Source organism: Lissotriton vulgaris, chromosome 3_1, assembly GCF_964263255.1.
Source record: "Lissotriton vulgaris chromosome 3_1, aLisVul1.2, whole genome shotgun sequence".
Taxonomy (NCBI): Eukaryota; Metazoa; Chordata; class Amphibia; order Caudata; family Salamandridae; genus Lissotriton; species Lissotriton vulgaris.
This window is the reverse complement of record NC_141689.1, coordinates 1,094,365,330-1,094,388,962: the sequence shown is the minus strand read 5'-3', so window position 1 is coordinate 1,094,388,962 and position 23,633 is coordinate 1,094,365,330. Positions and strand designations below refer to the sequence as shown.

Below are 23,633 nucleotides of genomic sequence, written 5' to 3'. Positions count from 1 at the left end.
GACATCATCCAGTTAATGTGGTTTGGTTTGTTATTTCAATATGTATTATATATATCAATCTGCTTTGAAGAATGAGTGGATATATAAATATAAATATCTGGATGGAGGATTTAGTAGAAGTGTGATTGACTGTTTACTTGACTAATTTATAGTGTCTCAATAAATATATTGGATAGTGACTATACGGTGTGAATATTTGTATCACTTGGTCAGTTGTTGTGTAAATTGGTGCACCAGTTGGTTACTAGCTATGTGAAAGTCTATATTAGGTATTGATTAGTTAACTGAGTATTTATATGGGAGAATGAATGTGCTTGTGGTTCGGTAGCGGGTGTGTGACTGCCCAAAGATGTGTGAATAGTTGATTCAGTAGGTATATGAGGTTAAGACTACATGTTATAACAGTTGTTTGGGTGAGTGAATATCTTTATGGGTGTGGTGATGAGCAAATATATCTCTCAATGGTACATGTACAACTAACTAGAAAAACAAAAGGCAGTGTATGTGACAGTTGTATATAAATAAGTATATATTGGACTCAGTGATTGTATGAGTGACTTTATGGATAACTGTATACTTGTAATAGTGATTTTATAATACACGAAGTATGAGTTACTATCTATATGAATAAACGAAGTGGCGTTTGTATAAGTGTGTAGCTGAGTATTTGTAAGTATGTTCCATTGTTTGCATAAGTGAGTAGGATGACTGCATAAGTGAATAGGATATGTGATGGTGTGTAATGTCGATATAGGTCTTTAAATGTATTTGATAGTGTTCTATTGATCATTGACAGCATGTATGAGTGAAACCATAGGTAAGTGATTAGGGGCCAGATGTAGGTAGGCCGTTACCGATCGGTAACGGCCGAAAATCCCGATTTTGGGCCCTTACCGATCGGTAAACAGCCATCGAGATGTAGGGCACAGAAAAAACTCAAAATCGGAGCGAAAACCGATTCGGAATGAGTACCGAATGGGAAAGAATCCGATACGTACATACCGAAAATCGGATATGTAACGATTCGGTAATACACCGAATCGGATGCAAATACCGATTCGGTCCATGTACCGAATCGGTAGTGACACCGAATCGGAAATTATCCGATTCGGTCCATGTACCGAATCGGTAGTGACACCGATTCGGAAATTATCCGATTCGGTCCATGTACCGAATCGGTAGTGACACCGAATCGGAAATTATCCGATTCGGTCCATGTACCGAATCGGTAGTGACACCGATTCGGAAATTATCTGATTCGGTCCATGTACCGAATCGGTAGTGACACCGAATCGGAAATTATCTGAATCGGTCCATGTACCGAATCGGTAGATGAACCGATTCGGAAATTATCCGATTCGGTCCATGTACCGAATCGGTAGATGAACCGATTCGGACATAAGCCGAATCGGAGAACCTACCGATTCGGTAGAAACACCGATCGGGAAATTCCCCGATTCGGACAGATGGGGAGATGTAGGGAGGCACAGAAACACCGATTTTGGCTCAAAATCGGTAGAATTCACTCGGTATTTACCATGGATTACAATCAGGTGGTAACCAACTCCAACCCATAAAAACAGCCCCAAAATGCATTGCAACTTGCAGGATGGCAGCTTTTTATGTCATTGCGAGGCGGCTACGGCTACAGAAGGAAGGACAGAGGGAATGGCAAAGAAATGAACAGGTCTACAGACAGAGGATAACCCTGTTCATGCTCACAGAGGCTGAGATCCTACAGAGATACAGGCTGGACTCTGACACCATACTTGAGCTCATCAGGGACCTCAAACCATTGTTGGACCACCCTACCCCAAGGGCACACGCCAACCCAGCACACGTCCAGGTGCTATGCAGCCTACACCTGCTTGCGTCTGGCAGCTATCAAAGTGGAGTTGCAGCGGCAGGAGGAGTGACCCAGAGCAGCCTGTCAAGGTTCTTCCACACATTCCTTGACGCCATGATACACAGGATTGACCAATACATCTTGTTCCCTGCAACCCACGCAGAACTGCTACAAACTAAAGCTGACTTCTACCAGATGGCACAATTTCCCCAAATCATTGGCTGCATAGATGGCACGCACATTCCGATATGCCCACCAGCAGACACAGAATACATATACCGCAATCGGAAATCTACGCACACCATCAACGTGCAGGTGATCTGCAATGCGAAGTGCACCATCACAGACCTGGTAGCAAAATTTCCAGGGAGTACCCACGACTCCTATATTTTCCAACAGAGCGGCATCTATGCACGGCTGATGGCTGGCGAATTTGGTGAAGGATACCTCCTAGGTGAGACACATCATCAGACCCCCATAACACAAAGTAGCTAGGTGTAATACATGTATGCATGTGTGTAATGTTACTCCTTTCCCTTCCAGGCGACAGTGCATATGCCCTCCGCTCATTCATACTCACCCCCTACCTCAACCCCTCCACACCCAGCCAAAGGAGGTATAACCGGGCCCACAAAAGCACAAGGAATGTCGTCGAACGAACCTTTGGCATCTGGAAAAGTCGATTCAGATGCCTGCACAAGAGTGGAGGTGCAAGGCAGTATACCCCCATCACCTGCTGCAAGATCATAGCTGTATGTGCAATGTTACACAACCTTGCGGTGAAGAAGGGCACTGAGGTGGAGTTGTCTGACTACGAGGACCATGACGACGATGAAGCTGTGCCACTAACACAGCCAGCTGGGGTGTCTACGCCAAGTGATGGCAGATACAGACGTGAGGAGATTACAGAAAACTATTTCTGAGTGAGTACAGATGCACAGACAGGTAAATGGTTGTGGTGAAAAGCAAATTTTAATACTGTTGCAACACAGTTACTGCACTGATGTGCAACAAAACAAAATAGTGTAACAGCTCGGAAAACAAAAGTCTAAGGTCCAGGTTGCCTCACCCGCCCTTGCAAGCCTACTTCTTTGAGCGCTTGGCAGCCCCACTGGGGTGTCCCTCACCCCCTTCAGGATGGCCAGCGGCTTCTGCGGAGCGCCTGGTGCTCCTGCGTGGCTCTGACGCAGCGCTGACCGGGCTGCTGCGGCTGCTGCTGTCCCCAGCATCCCCCAGGTCCAGGGCAGGATTTGCGGCAGTGTTAGAGATAATCATGGCCTCCATTGCCGTAGTGATGCGGGCCATTCCCCTTGTTAACTCCGCGGTATTTTGGGTGAGACTTGACTCCATGTTGGCACTGCGCTGACAGAGTTGCGCCGTTGCAGCTGCAAGGCGGCTCATGGAGTGGTTTAGCACGCAGGCATCCCGCCTGCGCGAGAGCTCATGCTCCTCTAGCCTCCCGCATAACTGGGTAATGGCAGTGGTTAGCCTGCCTAGACCTGCTCCTACCTCCTTGTTGCTATCTACAAAGGCCTTGAAACCTGTCGCCATCTCCCCCATCTGCAGGTTGTGCTGCCTGAGCTGGCGTTGGCAGGCCATGATGGACTTCGCCTGCTGCCTTTGGATCTTCACCATCTTCCCTTCAAGGCCCAGGAAGACACTGCCCTCCGGTGCTGGCGCTGCAGTGCTGGGAATGGCACGGCAACGGGTACTGCTGCTGCCGGCCTGCTGAGTGGGCTGGGGGGCCACTGGTGTGGGTGTGGTGCTGGCCGGGGCCTGAGCCCCTGCTCCCATGATTGGGTTTCCTGGAGCCACAGCCATAATCGTGGCAGGAGGTGGTGTAGGTGCATGGTGGTCCCTTGTCGGGGAGTTCTCTGGGGAGAACATCAAGGGTGATGTGCTTGGAATTTGTGGGGAGTGCAATAGGTCATAGTCGATAGCCAGGTCTCCCTCACTACCCAGCCCGATGGTGTTTTCCTCCTCCTCCTCGGCAGCCTGACTCGTGCTTGGCCCTGCGACAGCACTGGTAGTTGCTGCAGCTGCCTCTGTTGCCTGTGGTCCTCCGCCTGATGGTGCCCCTAGGTATAAAGAAGCATTTGTAAATGGAGTGCCGATGTATTACAGTCAGTACAAATAAAGCATTGCACATGTCCTTGCATCTCCTTCGAATGTGTTCCACTGTTTACTATCTTGTCATTCTGCACTGCCATTTTTTGCTACCTTCTGCTGACTACATATACCATGATGCTTTACTCTTGTATGTTGCTTACAAGTACTGGGCTGGGGTTTGGCCGTGCATTGTGTCTAATGGGGAGGTGTCTGGTAGGGTGTGTCATGATGCGCATGCTTCTTACCTGTAGCTGTAGCTCTGGCTGAGCTGTCCAGGGTCCCGATTCCGGTCACGCTCTCCCTCTCGATGGTGCTGGACACCAGTTCCTCCAGCTCTGTGAGGGGAGGCGCCGGGTTCCTGCCTCCACCTGTTGCTTCTGCTTGCCTCTGGATCTCAGCCATCTTACGTTTGGTCAGGCTGCGGATGTCATAGAAGCGCTTTTTCAGCTCGTCAAGGGTCCTGGGGGTGACACCTACAGCACTGACCCTTTCTGCAATTTCACTCCACAGTCTCCTCTTAGTGCTGTCCGGCACACTGAGGGACAGCTTCCCGAATAGCTGCCTGTGCACCCTCACCACCTCCTCCACCAACACCTGCAGCTCGGTGCTGCTGAACTTTGGCTTCCTCTTCTGGCTGGCCTTCTGGCTGTCACTGGGGTTTGCCATCTTGATCTGAACAGTTCTCTACCTCCTACTCCCACTGCTGCTAACTGTGAGTGTTCAGCTCAGGCCTGCTCTCCAGAAAGTTCTTAATTAGCTGCACCTGCCAGGGTTGCCACTCCCTGTTTGGGTGGGGGAGGGGGGATCCACCTCATTGGCTGAATCGGCTTTTACCGAATCGGCTCTTACCGAATCGGTAAAAACCGAATCGGATTTTACCGAATCGGTAAGAGCCCAATCGGATTTCACCGATTCGGTTTGTGCAATGCATTCCTATGGGCTTTTTGGCCATGGGTGTGTTTTTATACCTCCGATTCGGTAATTGCCGAATCGGATTTTACCGATTCGGCTATTTCCGATTCGGTGGTAGCCGATTCGGCTACTTCCGAATCGGTGGCAGCCGAATCGGTAATTTCCGATTCGGTCCGTGCCGATTCGGTACGTAGCGAATCACATTACCGATGCCGACCGATTCGGTATTATTTCGCTGTTTGTTTCCTACATCTCGTTTTCCGATTTCAGAATACCGATTCGGCCCGCCTCGGTATTCTGAAATCGGAAAATCCCTTTTACCTACATCTGGCCCTAGATGTATGTGTAGATCGAGGAATCACTGAGTGGAATTTTAGAAACTTGTATTGGTGTGTCAATTGATTCAAATATGGTACTCATTATTTTGCAGTGAGTAATGAAAGGTTATACTAGTGTTTGATGAGGTGTATCTGATTGTCACGTGGATGATGTCATCAGTGATGTCATCAGTGATATCATTGAGATGTCATCAGTGATATCATCAGTAATGTCACTGACCATGTCATGAATAATGTAATATGTGACATCATCAGCAGTGGATTGTGGGTGCACGAGTTATAGTTAGCAAGACTCAATGGTTTTGTACGAGTGAAATGTCCAGCTAACTATAACAGCCCTGAAACGTATGGTATTTTCTGTGAATTTCAAAGGTTTTTAAAATGCTAATTCCTAACTATAACATGTCTGAAACCTATGGTTTTTTCATTAATTTTTGAATGTTTTTTAAATGATAATTTTAAAATGTAATAATAGTTATATGTATTTTATTATTCTGATTTTCTACAGTTTTTTAACTGCTTATTTTTACATATTTTATTTTTTAAATTACATTATATATGTTTACTATAAATGGAGATAAAATATCGAAGCTGAAATATTGTTTTTTTGTTGAATTTATAAGTTCAGAACTATACGTGTGTTGGTTAGGGACTGCATGCATAGTGGATAGACATTTGAAGCAGTCCACGTCCTAAGGCCTGGCTCACTGCATGAGTACTTGGGTACTGACTGAATGATTAAAGTACTGCAATGAGAGTACCTGGGTAAATTTATGAGTGCTTGGGTTTTGGCGAGGTAAATGGAATAATACATGGTGCTAAATGGATCAGTAAAGGAGTGCAAGGGGAGTGACAGGGTTTTGCTGGAAGTGTATGGATACTGACTAGGGAATTGAAGGTGTGAAAGACAAGAGTGTAGGTGTTGAAGGACTGCATGCGTAGTGGATAGGGGTTTGAAGCAGTCCATGTGGTATGGCATGGGTCACTGGATGAGTACTTGGATACTCACTGAAGGATTGGAGTACTGCAAGGAGAGCACCTGGGTGAATTTATAAGTGGTTGGGTTTTGGAGCAGTGAATGGATAGTACATGGTGCTGAATGGGTCACTAGAGGAGTGCAAGGGGAGTGACAGGATGTTTGCTGGAGTGTATGGATACTGACCAGGGAATTGAAGGTGCGAAAGACAAGTGTGTATGTGGTTAGAGGACTGCATGCATAATGGATAGGGGTTTAAAGCAGTCCGTGTGCCAAGGCCTGGCTCGCTGCATGAGTACTTGGTTACTGACTGAATGATTAGAGTACTGCAAGGAGAGTGCCTGGGTGTATTTATAAGTGTTTGGGTTTTGGCGCAGTGAATGGATTAGTACATGGTGCTGAATGGGTCACTAGAGGAGTTCAAGAGGAGTGACAGGGTGTTTCCTGGAAGTGTATGGATACTGACTGGGGAATTGAAGGTGTGAAAGACCTGTGTGTAGGTGGTTACAGGACTGCATGCATAGTGGATAGGTATTTGTTCAGTCCATGTGCTAAGGCCTGGCTCAGTGCATGAGTACTTGGGTAGTGACCGAATGATTAGAGCACTGCAAGGAGAGTGCCTGTGTGAATTTATAAGTGGTTGGGTTTTGGCACAGTGAATGGATTAGTACTTGGTGCTGAATGGGTCACTACAGGAGTGCAAGGGGAGTGACAGGGTAGTTTGCTCGAAGTGTTTGATTACTGGCTATAGAATTGAAGGTGTGAATGACAATTGTGTAGGTGGTTAGAAGACTGCATGCATAGTGGATAGGGGTTTGAAGAAGTCCATGTGCTAAGGCCTGGGTCAGTGAATGAGTACTTGGGTACTGACGGAATAATTAGAGTACTGCAAGGAGAGTGTCTGGGTGAATTTCTAAGTGTTTGGCTTTTGGCGCAGTGAATGGATTAGTGCATGGTGCTGAATGGGTCACTAGAGGAGTGCAAGGGGAGTGACTGGGTGTTTACTGGAAGAGTATGGATACTGACTGGGGAATTGAAAGTGTGAAAGACAAGCGTGTAGGTGTTTAGAGGACTGCATGCATAGTTAGTGGATAGGGGTTTATAGCAGTCCATTTGCTAAGGCCTGGCTGACTGCATGAATACTTGGGTACTGACTGAATGAATAGAGTACTGCAAGGAGAGTACCTGGTTGAATTTATAAGTGTTTGGGATTTGGCGCAGTGAATGAATTAGTCATGATGCTGAATCGGTCACTGGAGGAGTGCAGGGGAAGTTACAGGGTGTTTGCTGGAAGTGTATGAATACTAACTGGGGAATTGAAGGTGTGAAAGACAAGTGTGTAGGTGGTTAGGGGACTACATGCGTAGTGGATAGGGGTTTGAAGCAGTCCATGTGCTAAGGTCTGGGTCACTGGATGAGTACTTGGGTACTCACTGAATGATTACAGTACTGCAAGGAGAGCACATGGGTGAATTTATAAGTGTTTTGGGTTTGGCGCCATGAATGGATTAGTGCATGGTGCTGAATGGGTCACTAGAGGAGTGCAAGGGGAGTGACTGGGTGTTTGCTGGAAATGTATGTATACTGACTGGGGGACTGAAGGTGTAAAAGACAAGTGTGTAGGTGTTTAGTGGCTTGTATGCATATTGGATAGGCGTTTGAAGCAGTCCATGTGCTAAGGCCCGGGTCAGTGTGTACTTGGGTACTGACTGAATGATTAGAGTACTGCAAGGAGAGTGCCTGGGTGATTTTATAAGTAGTTGGGTTTTGGCGCAGTGAATGGATTAGTACATGATGCTGAATGGGTCACTAGAGGAGTGCAAGGGGCTTGACAGGGTGTTTGCTGGAAGTGCGTGAATACTGACAGGGGAATTGAAGGTGTGAAAGACAAGTGTGTAGGTGGTTAGGGGACTGCATGCATAGCGGATAGTCATTTGAAGCCGTCCATGTGTTAAGGCTTGGGTCAGTGCATGAGTACTTGGATACTGACTGAATGATTAGAGTAATGCAAGGAGAGTGCCTGTGTGAATTTATAAGTGGTTGGATTTAGGCACAGTGAATGGATTAGTACTTGGTGCTGAATGGGTCACTACAGGAGTGCAAGGGGAGTGACAGGGTGTTTGCTCGAAGTGTTTGATTACTGGCTATAGAATTGAAGGTGTGAATGACAATTGTGTAGGTGGTTAGAAGGCTGCATGCATAGTGGATAGGGGTTTGAAGCAGTCCATGTGCTAATGCCTGGGTCAGTGAATGAGTACTTGGGTACTGACGGAATAATTAGAGTACTGCAAGGAGAGTGTCTGGGTGAATTTCTAAGTGTTTGGCTTTTGGCGCCGTGAATGGATTAGTGCATGGTGCTGAATGGGTTTAGGGTTGAAGTAATGCAAACTGCCCACGATAAGGACGGAAGATGGGCTATTGCACTAATTACCTATGAAAACAACAAATATGTTTTGTGCGTGGTTTATGGTTCAAATTTAGATGAACCAATGTTTTTCGACCAATTAAATATGAAACTTTTGGATTGGGAGGGGGAAATTATTATAATGGGGGACTTTAATTGCATCATGGACTATAAAATTGACACAACTAAGCCGAGTACTCATCAGAGGATGCATAAGACCAGGTCATCTATATTAGACTTATGTCGGACTCATAATATTAAAGACGCCTGACGGCATCTGCACCCAAAAACACCAGGGTATACATATTTCTCAACACCCCATAAGTTGTGTACCAGATTGGACATGGCATTAGTTAGCGATAATTTACTGCAAACTAGCTCCATGATTCTATGCCCCCAAATTATTTCAGACCATAATGCATTAATATTGACATTTGATACACCAAGCATTAGGACACCCCCTAGACCATTCTCTTTTCCTAAATACTTAATTTCAGACTCAACCTATATGACGCAGCTTAAAGCCCATCTCAATGAATTTATAAATATTAATAAGAACTCAGCTGGGTGTTGTATGGTATGGGATGCCTGCAAGGCTAGTATCAGGGGTTTTACGCAAGCTTATGTGATCAGGCAAAACGCAGAACGAAGGAAGCACAAGGTCATGTTAATAGCAAGTATAACTAAACAAGAAGAACTGCTGGCCTCAGCGCTTCGGCTTAATCTCCCAACAATTACAGAAATCAGCCTTAAACTCAGTGCGCTTAAAAATGACATAAAATCTATTTTTATTCAAAAAAGTAGCGCCAAGATCCATAAATTTAAAATTGCACAATACGGGGGGGGGGATAAAATCGGCAAAATCCTGGCCTATAAAGTCACCAAAGATAGAGCAGACACTTTAATCTCTAATATCCGGGGGCATGGCAACAAATTATACAACCAGCCACAAGATATACTTGAGCAATTTGCCGATTACTACAGAAATCTATATACCCCAGACAACCCTGCAAACCATGATCTAATCCGGGAATATGTTGAAGAATACTCAATGAACACAGAGAACATCTCAGGCATGGGCTCACTGTCCGACGATATAACGTTGGCAGAATTACACCAGGCCATCAACTTCTTGCCTATCGTAAAAGCGGCAGGAGAGGATACAATACCTCTGGAAATATACAAAGCCTGTAAAATGGAATTGGAACAGTTACTTCTGGAAGTTATGCAATCAGCTGGGCTAAATGGAGCGGCTCCCAAATCTTGGAACAGGACAAAAAATTTTTTTTTTTAAAGAAAGATAAGCCCAAGGAGGAGAGAGGGTCATACCGACCCATCTCCCTGATAAATACTGATACGAAAATATTCGCAAAAATTATGGCACTTAGACTAGTCCCTATCATGCCCCAAATTGTTAACCCACAACAACACGGGTTTATCTCCGGGAGAGATACTACGACACATGTAAACATGGCCATCACGGCGTTTGATGTTGCGGAGACTGAGTCGACCCCACTCGGCATGATCTTATTAGATGCTGAAAAAGCTTTTGACCGAGTGGGGTGGGACTATCTCTGGAGCGCGCTGTCTAAAATGGGTTTCGGGGGGGAACTTCCTGAAGGGTATACAGGCACTTTATGATAAGCCCACTGCCTGCATCAGCTACGGGGGTTTGACTTCTTCAGAATTTCCAATTATGCGTGGGACCCGTCAGGGCTGTCCCCTCTCACCTCTTTTATTTGCCCTTTCGCTAGAACCTTTTTTGCTTGCCCTTCACTCCCAAATCTTGATTGTACCTTTTAGCTCCGGCTCACAGGAGCTGAAAATGACAGCTTATGCGGACGACATTGCCGTTTATACTTCCGACATCGCTGAAGCATTGAAAGGGATCTCTATAGAGGCTGGGAAATTCGGGAAGGTGTCTGGCTATAAACTTAATCCAGAAGACACAAGTCATAGCCAACTACTCCCCTACCGTGGCTGTCCCCAAAATTTGCAAAGATGCTACCTACTTAGGGGTCAAAATAACGGCCAAAATACAAGATATTAACAATATAAACTACAACGAGCTGATCAAACGAACTATTCTACTATTAAAAAAGTGGAACAGATTGCCCTTGAATTTGATTAGTAGAATTATTCTCATAAAGATGAAGGTTTTTCCAAAGTTTGTCTATTTATTTCGATCCATCCCACTGGCACTAAATAATCAGTTCTTTCAACATCTAGATGGAGTATTGAGTAGCTTTATATGGGGTTACAAAAAGTCGAGAAGGTCATTAAAAATGCTAAAAAATAATACAAATGAGAGAGGGCTGAACTTTCCAGATTTTAAATTGTATTTCTGGTCTGCGTTCTTTACACGTTTTTGTTCCTTACTTCACGGAGAAAGAGCTCTATTTTTTCACTCTTTTATGTTGAAACAAGACTCACATTTGTTTTTGCTTAGAGTTAGTGATCCGAATTACTACAAGAGGGTGAGATTCAAGACCGCTAGAGACATTGTTAGGATCTGGGGCAATGTACTAACATTCTGCAAAACATCTTTTTTTCACTCAAAGCTTCCGTTATGGGGCAACCCAGGTCTCCCGGCTATCTTTACGGATAATATTACTCATAATTGGGCGGCGCTTGGGATTAGGGTTTTGGCGGATTTGTATGGCATGCAGGGGTTCTTGGAATTTAATACGCTCAAACGGATATATGACTTACCGGAATCCACAAGATACAAACATCTACAGATGCACGATTACTTGATTAATAAAAAAAAGATCCAAAATATTACTGAATGCGATGTATGGACCTGTCTATATTCAAATAAGAACAAATCAGTTATAAGTGAGGCATACAAATCACTCAGTAACTTTAAAGTGAATGATGGTGATAAACTAGCTGCGAAATGGGGCACTCAATTGGGCTTAAATATTACCCCGAAACAAATTGAGCACTCTCTGGCTAATATCAATAAGCTTGTACGGTCATCCAGCCTTCGGCTACAACAATTCAGAACAACCTGCATGCTCTACTATACCCCTGAAAGAATTTGTAGATGGTCCCCTAACGCCGCTTATAGCCATCGCACTAAATGCCCTAAATGTTTAGCCGATGCAGCCAATTTAGTACACATGCTGTTTTCATGCCCCAAACTTAAGACCTTTTGGGGGGACATACAGAATGTTCTGAGAATAAAGAATATTTTGCTACCTACCTTCACGGCTGCCTCGATTTTACTAGACTCCTATCCCCTGTCATCTCCACAATCTGCTTTAGTTACTATACTCATGTCTTGTGCCAAATTAACCCTGGCCAGAGCCTGGACCTGTACGGAATCACCAACGGTTTGGGACTGGTGGGCACTAGCAACAGAGATACATGCCATGGAGCTAGCCCTAGCAAATCTCAGGGGAACACGCTCACTGATTAAATTTAATAGAAACTGGGGAACCTTCCTAGAGTAAAACTCAGCTCAATGTTGTACAATTGTTAATTTTCTCCCTTTTTTTTATTTATTTTTTACAAACGTGTAAAGAAACTTCTTTTTATTGACTGATTATGAATTTGGAATTCTCTCATTGTCTCTATATATTAATTCATTTGTTATATAACATACTTACCTTGATGTCCTTTAATACATGTATGAATGTATCTATGTCTTTTTTTGTCAGCTTGCTAACAATAAAAAATGTTTAAAAAAAAAAGGATAGGGGTTTGAAGCATTCCATGTGCTAAGGTCTGGGTCACTGGATGAGTACTTGGATACTCACTGAATGATTAGAGTACTGCAAGGAGATCGCCTGGGTGAATTTATAAGTGTTTTGGGTTTGGCGCAGTTAATGGATTAGTGCATGGTGCTGAATGGGTCACTAGAGTAGTGCAAGGGGAGTGACTGGGTGTTTGCTGGAAGTGTATGGATACTGACTGGGGAAATGTAGGTGTGAAAGACAAGTGTGTAGGTGGTTAGAGGAATGCATGCATAGCGGATAGGGGTTTGAAGCAGTCCATGTGCAAAGGCCTGGGTCAGTGAATGAGTACTTGGGTACTGACTGAATGATTAGAGAACTGCAAGGAGAGTGCCTTAGTGAATTTCTAAGTGGTTGGGTTTTGGCGCAGTGAATGGATTAGTACATGGTGCTGAATGGGTCACTAGAGTAGTGCAAGGGGAGTGACTGGGTGTTTGCTGGAAGTGTATGGATACTGACTGGGGAAATTTAGGTGTGAAAGACAAGTGTGTAGGTTTTTAGAGGACTGCATGCATACTGGACAGGGGTTTGAAGCAGTCCATGTGCTAAGGCCTGTTTGACTGCATGAATACTTGGGTACTGACTGAATGATTAGAGTACTGCAAGGAGAGTGCCTGGGTGAATTTATAAGTGTTTCGGATTTGGCGCAATGAATGAATTAGTACATGATGCTGAATGAGTCACGAGAGGAGTGCAAGGGGAGTGACAGGGTGTTTGCTGGAAGTGTATGAATACTGACAGGGGAATTGAAGGTGTGAAAGACAAGTGTGTAGGTGGTTAGGGGACTGCATGCATAGCGGATTGGCGTTTGAAGCCGTCCATGTGTTAAGGCTTGGGTCAGTGCATGAGTACTTGGATACTGACTGAATGATTAGAATAAAGCAAGGAGAGTGCCAGGGTGAATTTCTAAGTGTTTGGCTTTTGGCGCAGTGAATGGATTAGTACATGGTGATGAATGGGTCACTAGAGGAGTGCAAGGGAAGTGACAGGGTGTTTGCTGGATTGTATGGATACTGACTGGGGAATTGAAGGTTTGAAAGACAAGTGTGTAGGTGGTTAGAGGACTGCATGAATTGTCGATAGGGGTTTGAAGCAGTCCATATGCTAAGGCCTGGGTCAGTGAATGAGTACTTGGGTACTGACGGAATAATTAGAGTACTGCAAGGAGAGTGTCTGGGTGAATTTCTAAGTGTTTGGCTTTTGGCGCAGTGAATGGATTAGTGCATGGTGCTGAATGGGTCACTAGAGGAGTGCAAGGGGAGTGACTGGGTGTTTACTGGAAGTGTATGGATACTGACTGGGGAATTGAAGGTGTGAAAGGCAAGTGTGTAGGTGATTAGAGGACTGCATGCATAGTGGATAGGGGTTTATAGCAGTCCATGTGCTAAGGCCTGGCTGACTGCATGAATACTTGGGTACTGACTGAATGATTAGAGTACTGCAAGGAGAGCATCTGGGTGAATTTATAAGTGTTTTGGGTTTGGCGCCGTGAATGGATTAGTGCATGGTGCTGAATGGGTCACTAGAGGAGTGCAAGGGAAGTGACAGGGTGTTTGCTGGAAGTGTGCAAATGCTTACAGGGGAATTGAAGGTGTAAAAGACAAGTGTGTAGGGGTTTAGTGGCCCGCATGCATATTGGATAGGCGTTTGAAGCAGTCCATGTGCTAAGGCTTGGGTCAGTGCATGAGTACTTGGATACTGACTGAATGATTAGAGTACTGCAAGGAGAGTGCCTGGGTGTATTTCTAAGTGTTTGGCTTTTGGCGCAGTGAATGGATTAGTACATGGTGATGAATGGGTCACTAGAGGAGTGCAAGGGAAGTGACAGGGTGTTTGCTGGATTGTATGGATACTGACTGGGGAATTGAAGGTGTGAAAGACAAGTGTGTAGGTGGTTAGAGGACTGCATGCATAGTGGATAGGGGTTTGAAGCAGTCCATGTGCTAAGGCCTGGGTCAGTGAATGAGTACTTGGGTACTGACGGAATAATTCGAGTACTGCAAGGAGAGTGCCTGGGTGAATTTATAATTGTGTGGGTTTTGGCGCAGTGAATTGATTAGTACATTGTGCTGAATCGGTCACTGGAGGAGTGCAAGGGGAGTGACAGGGTGTTTACTAGAGTGTATGGATACTGACTGGGGTATTGAAGGTGTAAAAGATAAGTGTGTAACTGGTTAGAGGACTGCATGGATAGTGGATAGGCATTTGAAGCAGTGCATGTGCTAAGGCCTGGCTCAGTGCAAGAGTACTTGGGTAGTGACTGAATGATTAGAGTACGGCAAGGAGAGTGCCTGGGTGAATTTACAAATGTTTGGGTTTTGGTGCAGTTTTTACAATTTTTTTTAATATCTAGGGAAAGCTACCAAACCCACATATTTCTGAAAACTAGACACCCTGGGGAGTCCAGGGAGGAATGGTAGGTTTCCCTAGATGTCCGCTGAGCCCGGGGCTAAAAACCCAGGTGCACCCCTCGCAAAACCAGGTCTTTTTGTGATGGGTAATTTTGATATCTCCACAATACATTTTGGGCCCTTGCCTGTCACAGGTACTTGGCCTGCCCACACGATTGAGGTACAATTTTTATCGGGAGGCCTGGGGGAGCGCTGGGTGGTAGTCAACTTGTGTCAGCCTGGTGATTCCACAACTTTCCTACATGGAAATTCGAGGAAAATTTGAGTTTTTTCAGCCAATTTGAGGCATGCAGGGGCTTCTGGGTAGGAAAAAGTTGGGGAATCCACGCAAGCCATACCTCCCTGGACTCTTCAGGGTATCTAGTTTTCAGAAATGTGTGGGTGTGGTAGGTTTCTTTAGATGGCTGCAGAGCCCATGGCCAAATACCCAGGTGTACCCACCCCTCCCACCCACTCCAAGATGGCTGTTACACAAACCCAGTAACAACAGTCCTTTGTTTATTTCTCACTTTCCCAGCCGATAACTCCGCGTAGTTCTCGGACAATTTCCTCCCACTCCGCGGTAACTTCACAAGCTCTCGCCATGGAAATACAACACTGACAGATCACCCCTTGGAAGTAAGTCGGAGCTCCGCCCGAGACCTACGTTAACTAGTTTAACGTTGGACCTCATTGTCCGTCAAATACGCTGTTTACCTGTTTCCCACAGGGATTTGTTTACCCGCTTTGGATTCAGACACGTAAGTGCTTTTGATCCACAAGCCTCCCACCACTACAAAGCCACCCCCACCCCCTTCCGCTCACTTGTTTATAAGGTACCAAACTCCTACGCACTCATAGCTTGCAAACTTGTAACTGGTTATGTGATTTATCCTTTGTTGTTTGACACTAGCATCTCGACCCGAGATGGTAAATGTATTTTTGTTTTCATATTTTTTCAGAGCTCCTAGAAAAAGGGCATCTCGCCCGAAATGCATTGGAACATTATGTGTAATCTACAAAAGCGGTTGTAATACTTCCGCAACAGCTGGGAACATGTGATTTGTGAACTATATTGAAAACCATGAAAATAATGAACTTTCAAAAAACATAGAAATAAAGTGAATATTCAAATCCCTCACGGAGTCTGTCTATTTAGACTAAACCCGAGTGTGTGCCCAAAATCAAGGATGCGTTTACGCTCTTTGTAACGCACTACATTACCAAATACCCAGGTGCCCATCCTTGCAAAACCAGGCATTTTTGTGATAGGTTATTTTGATGTCTTCACAATACATTTTGGGCCCTTGCCTGTTGCGGGTACGTGATCCACCCACTCGATTGAGGTACCATTTTGATCGGGAGTCTTTGGGGAATGCTGGGTGGTAGAAAATTTGTGTCAGCTAAGTGATCCCACAACTTTCCCACACAGAAATTTAAGAAAAAATAGATTTTTTTCCAGCTAAATTTGAGGTATGCAGTGGATTCTGGGTAAAAAAAATGTTTTGGGATCCACACAAGCCATACCTCGCTGGGTGTCTAGTTTTCAGAAATGTGTGGGTTGGGTAGGTTTCCCTAGATGGCCGCTGAGCCCGGGGCCAAAAATCCAGGTGCCCCCATTGAGGTTGTTTTGTGATAGGTTATTTCGATGTCCCCACAATATGTTTTGGGATCTTCCCTGCCACGGGCACTTGGACTACCCACTCAAATGAGGTACCTATGTTTAAGAAAAGACTTTGGAGAATGTGGGTTGGGTGGAACTGTGTGGATCCACACAGATTCCATTATTTTCCATCACGGAAATGTGAGGAAAGTATAGTTTTTTGGGACAAAGTTTGAGGTTTGCAAGGGTTTCTCGTTAACAGAACCTGGTGACAGCCACACGAGTCACCCCATCCTGGATTCCCCAAGGAAACTATGTTTAAAAAATGTATAGGTTTGCTAGGATTCCCTAGATGCGGGCAGAGTTGGATTCAAAATCCACAGCTAGGGACTTTGCAAAAAAAGGGTCAGTTTTCACTGTAAAAATGTGGTGTATTCATGTTGCGTTTTGGCTCATTTCCTGCATGGGCACTAGGCCTAGCCGCACAAGTGAGGTACCATCTTTACTGGGAGGGTTTGGGAAATGTGAGGTGGGTCGAGTTTTGAGGATCCACACAGATTCCAAAACTTTCCAACACAGACATGTTAGGAAATTGTTGTTTTTTAACACAGTTTGAGGTTTGCATGGGATTCAACAGAAACTGGAGAGAGCAGCACAAGTCACCCCAGCCTGGATTTCCCTGGGTGTCTAGTTTTCAAACATGTATAGGTTTTCAAGGTTTCCCTATGAGCCAGCTTAGCTAGGGTTCAAAATCCACAGCTAAGCACTTTGCAAATATAGGGTCAGTTTTCACTGTAGAAATGTGGTGTGTCTAAGTTGCGTTTTAGCCCATTTCTTGTCATTGGCACTAGGCCTAACCACACAATTCAGTCACCATTTTTATTGGGAGACTTTGGGGACGTGAGGTGTTTAGAATTATGTGGATCCATGCATATTCCAGAACTTTCTATCACAGAACTGTGAGGAAAATGTTTTTTTATATAGTTAAAGGTTTGAAAAGGATTCTGGGTAAGAGAACCTAGTGAGAGCCACACAGGTCACCCTATCCTGGATCTCCCTGTGTGTCTAGTTTTCATAAATGTATAGGTTTGCTAGGTTTCCCTAGGTGCCGGCAGAGTAAGGGTTCAAAATTCGCAGGTAGGCACTTTGCAAAAAAGGGGTCAGTTTTCACTGTAAAAATGTGGCGTGTCCATGTTGTGTTTTGGCCCATTTCCTGTCTCAATCACTAGGCCTACCCATATAACTGAGGTGCCATTTTTATTGGGAGACTTTGGGGTATGTTGGCTGTATGGAATTTTGTGGATCCACGCAGATTCCAGAACTTTCCATCACAGAAATGTGTTTTTTTGACAAAGTTTGAGGTTTACAAGGGATTCTGGGTAACAAAACCTAGAGAGAGTCACACAAGACACCCCATCCTGGAGAGACTAGGTTTAAAAAATGTACTGATTTCCTAGGTTTCACCAGGTGCCCGCTGAGCTAGGGTCCAAAATCCACAGATAGGTACTTTGCAAAAATTGTGATATGCCCATGTTGTGTTTCATGCTGTTTCCTGTTTCAAAAGGGGGTGGTGATGGACCTTTTGACTGGGTGTGAGTGTTTGATTGGTTCAGATGCTCCGTCCATTACCACCCCCTTTTGTACCGCTTTTGGCCGCCATAAGTGTGGCAGGGTATGCTCAGAAGTGAGTCCCTTGCTCACTTTGCCACTGGATTCAAGCAAGCCGGGCTGAAGACGGCTGGAATGCCAGAAACCGGTCCTCGGAAGCTTGTTTCCGGTCCAAGGAAGGCATGGCTTGGCAGTTCGGGCTGAACTGTTCCCATGAGGCACAGGGTCAGACTGATTTGCATATAGCCATGTCTGAATTGGGGTGGCAGAGTGGGCTAAAGAACAGTGATGGATTAAACCCAGATCTTTTGACAGGGTGTGAGTGTTTGATTGGTTCAGATGCTCCGAACATTACCACCCCCTATTGTACCGTTTCCTGTTTCAGGCACTAGGCCTACCCACAAAAATGATGTACCATTTTGATTTGAAAACTTAGGGAAATACATAATTGTAGAGAAACTGTTATTACCTATTGACTGCCTGCCTTCCACATGTAAGACAATGTGTAAAAAACAAGTCACTTTGAAAAATGCCCTATACTTCACATGCTAGTATGAGTACCCACAATTTCAGAGATACGCAAATAGCTACTGCTTCTAAACTCTATATTTTGTTCCTATTTCTTAAATACATGTGTATCCTTGATACCTATTTTATACTCTTTATATTTAACCAATTGAATTGATATATACCTGGGACAGGATGAACAACCATTCAAGATGCTGCTCAGTTATTGGCTATGGGTTCCACTGGTTCTTGTTGAACCTACAAGTCCTATATATCCCCACAACCAGAAGGGCTCAGCAGATGTAAATGTATATTGTTTTTATAAAACCTGTCCTACTTGTGTGGATACCTTATGCGGACAAAAATCTTACAGGGGCCTTAGCGCGAACTACAGCAAATAGCCAAAAAAGGCTTGGCACAGGGGGAGAAATGGCCTAGCAGCGAAAGTGTTACTCTAATGTTTTTTTTTTCATTTACTTAAAAAAGTGTTTTTATTTGTAATATTTTTTCAAATCATGCAGTTCACTGTCATCGAGTGGAGTGTTATTAAGTGGGGTGTGGTACAGTACAGTGAAAGAGAATGTTGTAAAGTGTACCGTAGTACAGAATAGCTTAGTTGAGCCGAGTAGAGGGGAATGGAGTAGACTGGAAAATGGTACAGTGGAGTGGTGTACAGTGGAACAGACTAGAGAGTAGTGGCATAGGAAGGAGTGGTGTAGAGTGGAGTGGCATATTGTGGAATAGTGCACACTGGAGTGGTGCAGCATGGTATCAAGTTGAGTTTAGTGATGTACAGTCTAGTCTTGTTGAGTGAGTGGCATATAGTGAATTAGTGTAGAGTACTGTGTCATGGAGTGCAATGTTGTACATTTGAATAACGTTCAATGTTGTAGCATAGACTATTGTATGGTTTGGTGGCATACACTGGATTGTCATGTAGTGGTGTATAGTGCAGTGAGGTACAGTGGAGTGGTATACAGTGGAGTGGTGTACAATGGAATAGAGTAGAGCACAGTAGTGTACACTGATGTTGTGAACAGTGAGGTGGCATTGAGTCGAATAGCATAGAGTAAATGCTGTAGAGTTGAGTTGAATACAATAGAATAGCGTACAGTTGAGTAGCATACAGTGGAGGGCTGTACATTGAAGTGGCATACACTGGAGTGTCATAGAATGGAGTGGGCCACAGTATAATAGCACAGAGTACAGTGTTGTGGAGAGGCATAGAGTGCAGTGGAATAGAGTGTTGTAGGGTACAGTGTATTATCGTAGAGTGTCCTGGCGTATACTGGAGTAACATAGAGAGGAGTGCTATAGAGTGTAGTGGCGCAAAGTGTAATAGCATAACGTGAAGTGGTGTGGAGTGGAGTGGAATGAAGTGGCATAGAGTGTAGTGTGTTAATTGAAACAGAGGTAGCGTGAAAGTGTGTGAACGGATGTGGCAGGAATGTGGCAGGAATGTACATTATTATTTGTAAATGGTATTTTTAGTAGTATGTATGAATAGTGTAAGTAGTGTAAAAGTTATAACTTTAAAAAAAACATAGTTATATATTGTGCAGCGGTATACTGCCGTAAGTTTGCAGTATACCACAGTACATGCGGATGAGAAGTCAGTGTGTGATTGCCTAATATCTTTGTTTACCAGACTTTTGCTGTTTTCTGCAATCTGCATTTCGCTGCTTTGTGCGTTAGTGTCTTAGAGACTGGTCAGAATTAGATTTTACTGCTGTTCTCCTCATATAACCCCTTTCTTTTAGTAGATTCCTTGCCTGCATGCTGCACACTACATTTTTTTAATACCAAAAATGGGGAGACCGTGTTTTTAGGTGTCCCTGACCCTGTATCCAGCACTACTGCACTTTACCATTCCCTGTAGGGAAACAAAGGGACTACAGCGCCCACAGCGCCTTGCTGCAGGAGCCGCCCACACCTGAGAACTCACGCCAGGTGGCGCATATAGGGCGGCTGAACCTTGGAGGAACGGGGAAGTTGATTCCTGGCCTGCATGCTGCACACAGCATTTTTAAATACCGAGACTTGGGAGATCGTGTTTTGAGGTGTCCCTGCCCCTGTATCCAGCACTACTGCACTTTACCATTCCTTATAGGGTAACAACTGGACTACAGCCCCCACAGCGCCTTGCTGCAGGAGCCACCCACGCCTGAAAACTTGCACCATGCGGCACATAAGGGGGGGCTGAGTACCCGCGTTGTGGGACATGCCCGGGACGTGCCGGGCGAAGCCCGGGCCTAGGGCGGGCCTATCTGACCCCGTCAGAGACTTAAAGAGGCTGGGCAGGGCCACATCTCTTAGTTTCACTATATGCGTTATGAGGAAGAAATTATATTTCTTTGGAAGCAACATTATTAGATATTTGGTCCACATTCCTGTTATTTATGACAAAGGGTTTATACACTGTAATTAATTGATTTTTGCCATAGTATTAGCATTAGTGGAGCAGAATTGCATTGAACCAATAACCCCCGCCTCCCGCCACCCCCCTCCCGCGCACTGCATTACCCACTAAAAACATTGTACTAGCATAAAAGCATATGAGCATATCTCCAAAGTGGTCCATCTGCCCATTGGGCTACTTTTACCAGCCTAGAACAACTAATAGGCCTTAACGCCTGCACCTTCGTACACAGCCCACCAACCACATGACTTACAACTTAGAGGTGTCAAATAGATTTGGGCCCCTTCAATCTTTAGATGAGAATGATTGACTTCTTGATACTAATGATCAATGTACCTGTGAAGAAAGATTGATACACCAAATTACCCAAGAGAGAACTCCAACTTTTTATGCCGAGGAATTCAATATCGCTCAGGGAGAGATAATGAGTAGCAGGGGGGAATTGGATGGATCATTGCCCATTGAAACTAGCGATGAACATATGATCAGTGATCCAAGGAGGGCGGAGGATATGGGACAGGTTTTGAAATGTCACGTCAACACTATTTCTAATGTATGTACATCTGTGGGTATTAGTGTGCTCTTTTTTAACATTGCTGGATGAAGTAAATATTGAGGGCTATAAGACCTTTCATACACCAGCAATATGGTCAGCCCATGGGAGACACAAAGGAGGGATATGTGTTTATATCTCAAATCTATTGGGGGTGTTAAGAATTGAAATGATAAAATCAACAATATTTTATCAAATTGTTACCATTTACCTGGACTGTAATATAGCTGTGACCGTAGTCAACTTTTATAATAATACGGAGAAGGGACAATTGGGTGATATTTTAAAGTCACTCAGTGTAGAATTGGACAAAATAAGAGCTTCAAAAGGTTTTCATATGATCATGATTAAGGTGGGGTGATTTTAATGTAAACATTTGCTCTCAGGCCGGATTTGGGCAGTGTGGTGTAGTAAATGAAGAGAACAAATGTAAATGTAATATACTTGTAAAGCGCACAGCTGCCCCAGCAACGGGGCGTCCCGGCGCTGTATAACGCTGAGGTGAAGCCAGGCATCCCAGCGTTGTAGGGGCCGTTGTGGAGATTAAGCAAGCTATTGCCCAGAGTTGCAGCGTGGGACCCATGATTAGTGTAGGCGCAGAGGCGAGAGAATTATAGAGTACGAGGACATTAAGCCCAAGACCCGGCCGCTCGGGCCTGATCTCTGCTTCAGGGTCCGTCGCTTCTAACCAGTGAGCCACACTTCTCCACACTTCTCCAACAAACCCATGACGCATTTTGTTCATACCGACAGGGGAGAGAGGTTTAATGATTTAATGGCCTCACATGATTTGGATTTTACTAATTTGCTGTGTTCTCCGCCAGTGGATTTTGATTATACATTTATTGGCAGAGGTTTTGAATTTATAATTGATTTAATATTTGTTCCAAATCGCTATGCTATTGGTTTGATAAATGTAAACCTCATCCCAATGTTTTGAGCAACCACTTGCCCATAAGTATCAATATAATCCTCCCCAAGCGTGGCGTTCATTCTAATAATAATGGTTTGGCATGGACCCAAAATATTGCTTTAGTCCGCCAAAATGGTTACTCCCTGCGATGGGGTAGGAAAGATCCAGAGGTGCTCAATAAACAGATTATTACTATAGCCTACGATCATATAGTAGTGTGTTTACAAGAAAATACTGCTTTTGATGAAACTCTGAGGGCATTTTCTCAAATTACTACTGTGGTCCAAAATTTGCTTACAGCTCAGATAAAGGGATCCCCTATTAAGGAAAAAGGTTAGTTTGATTCCAATTGCACCAATACTTACAGTAGTTTGAAAGCTGCACTACATAGAACTGTGAGAGATCAGGCGGAAATTAGAGACAGTAGGAAGGTATATAATCTTGCTAGAAAAGAACGAAAGAAAGAACTAAAAGATCAAGCTTTGGTCACTCTCTATGAAGCATCCCTACGTAAGGACTGCACCTCTTTCTGGCAGGCAGTAAATGCCCCGTTTTTTTCTAATAATAATGGAGCAAAGATTGAGGTTGCAATAGAGGAAAAATCATGGATGGATTTCTTTTCAAATGTATACAGTAGTAAGGGGAAGGAAGAAAATCACATAGATCCTAATCTTTACCACTGGAGAGGCTCTGCTGGTTTTTTGCCTATTGAGTTGCATATAACACATGAGGAGGTGATAGCGGCTATCAATGCTAGTAAAGGAGGCAAGGCACCGGGACCAGATGGTGTGCCATTATGAAGGAACCAAAATATTACACTAATGGACTATACTCACCAATAGCCCCTATACCTTGTTCAGAAATAATAAGTCAGTCGGCAATGGAGAAGGTTCAATCGTTTATTCTGCAGATACAGGCCCTGACAGGGGAGCCTCAGTCTACACGACCCTCGGAGGTACGCAGAGAAGACTGTCTAAGTACAAACAGGGCAAAGCATATATACGTTTTTCACAGAGTACAATACAACCTTACTTGGAAAGATACAACTTGTCAGTGAGCCAGCAGGAAGACCCATATAAGGCACAATTGATTACTCGTAGCTAAGCCTAAGCTATTCCGGGGGCAGGTCAGCGAGGCACCTTCCTTTTTATCTGTAGCTCGAGGAGTGCAGGAACAGGCTCTGCTAGAATGTGCGCATCCCACAAGAAGGGCAGGTGTGACCTTGGGTTTCCCTGAGCTACAAACTAGCAAATGGAGCAGACAGCCAAGTCTGCCATCATGGTTTTGTGCAGAAAGCCTAATCACGTGTTTTCAA

At 44.5% G+C, this 23,633-nt stretch overlaps 1 protein-coding gene across 1 annotated transcript; it reads right to left on the bottom strand.

Moving 5' to 3' along the window:
* Positions 1-2,817: 2,817 nt before the first annotated feature.
* LOC147727475 (uncharacterized) lies at positions 2,818-4,621 on the bottom strand. Its single transcript, XM_086963125.1, has 2 exons — positions 4,201-4,621; positions 2,818-3,924 (listed from the first exon to the last, which is right to left on the bottom strand). Exons 1-2 carry the CDS (start codon positions 4,619-4,621, stop codon positions 2,930-2,932), a joined length of 1,416 nt encoding a protein of 471 aa, XP_086819251.1. The 3' UTR covers positions 2,818-2,929.
* Between the last annotated feature and the right edge of the window lie 19,012 nt (positions 4,622-23,633).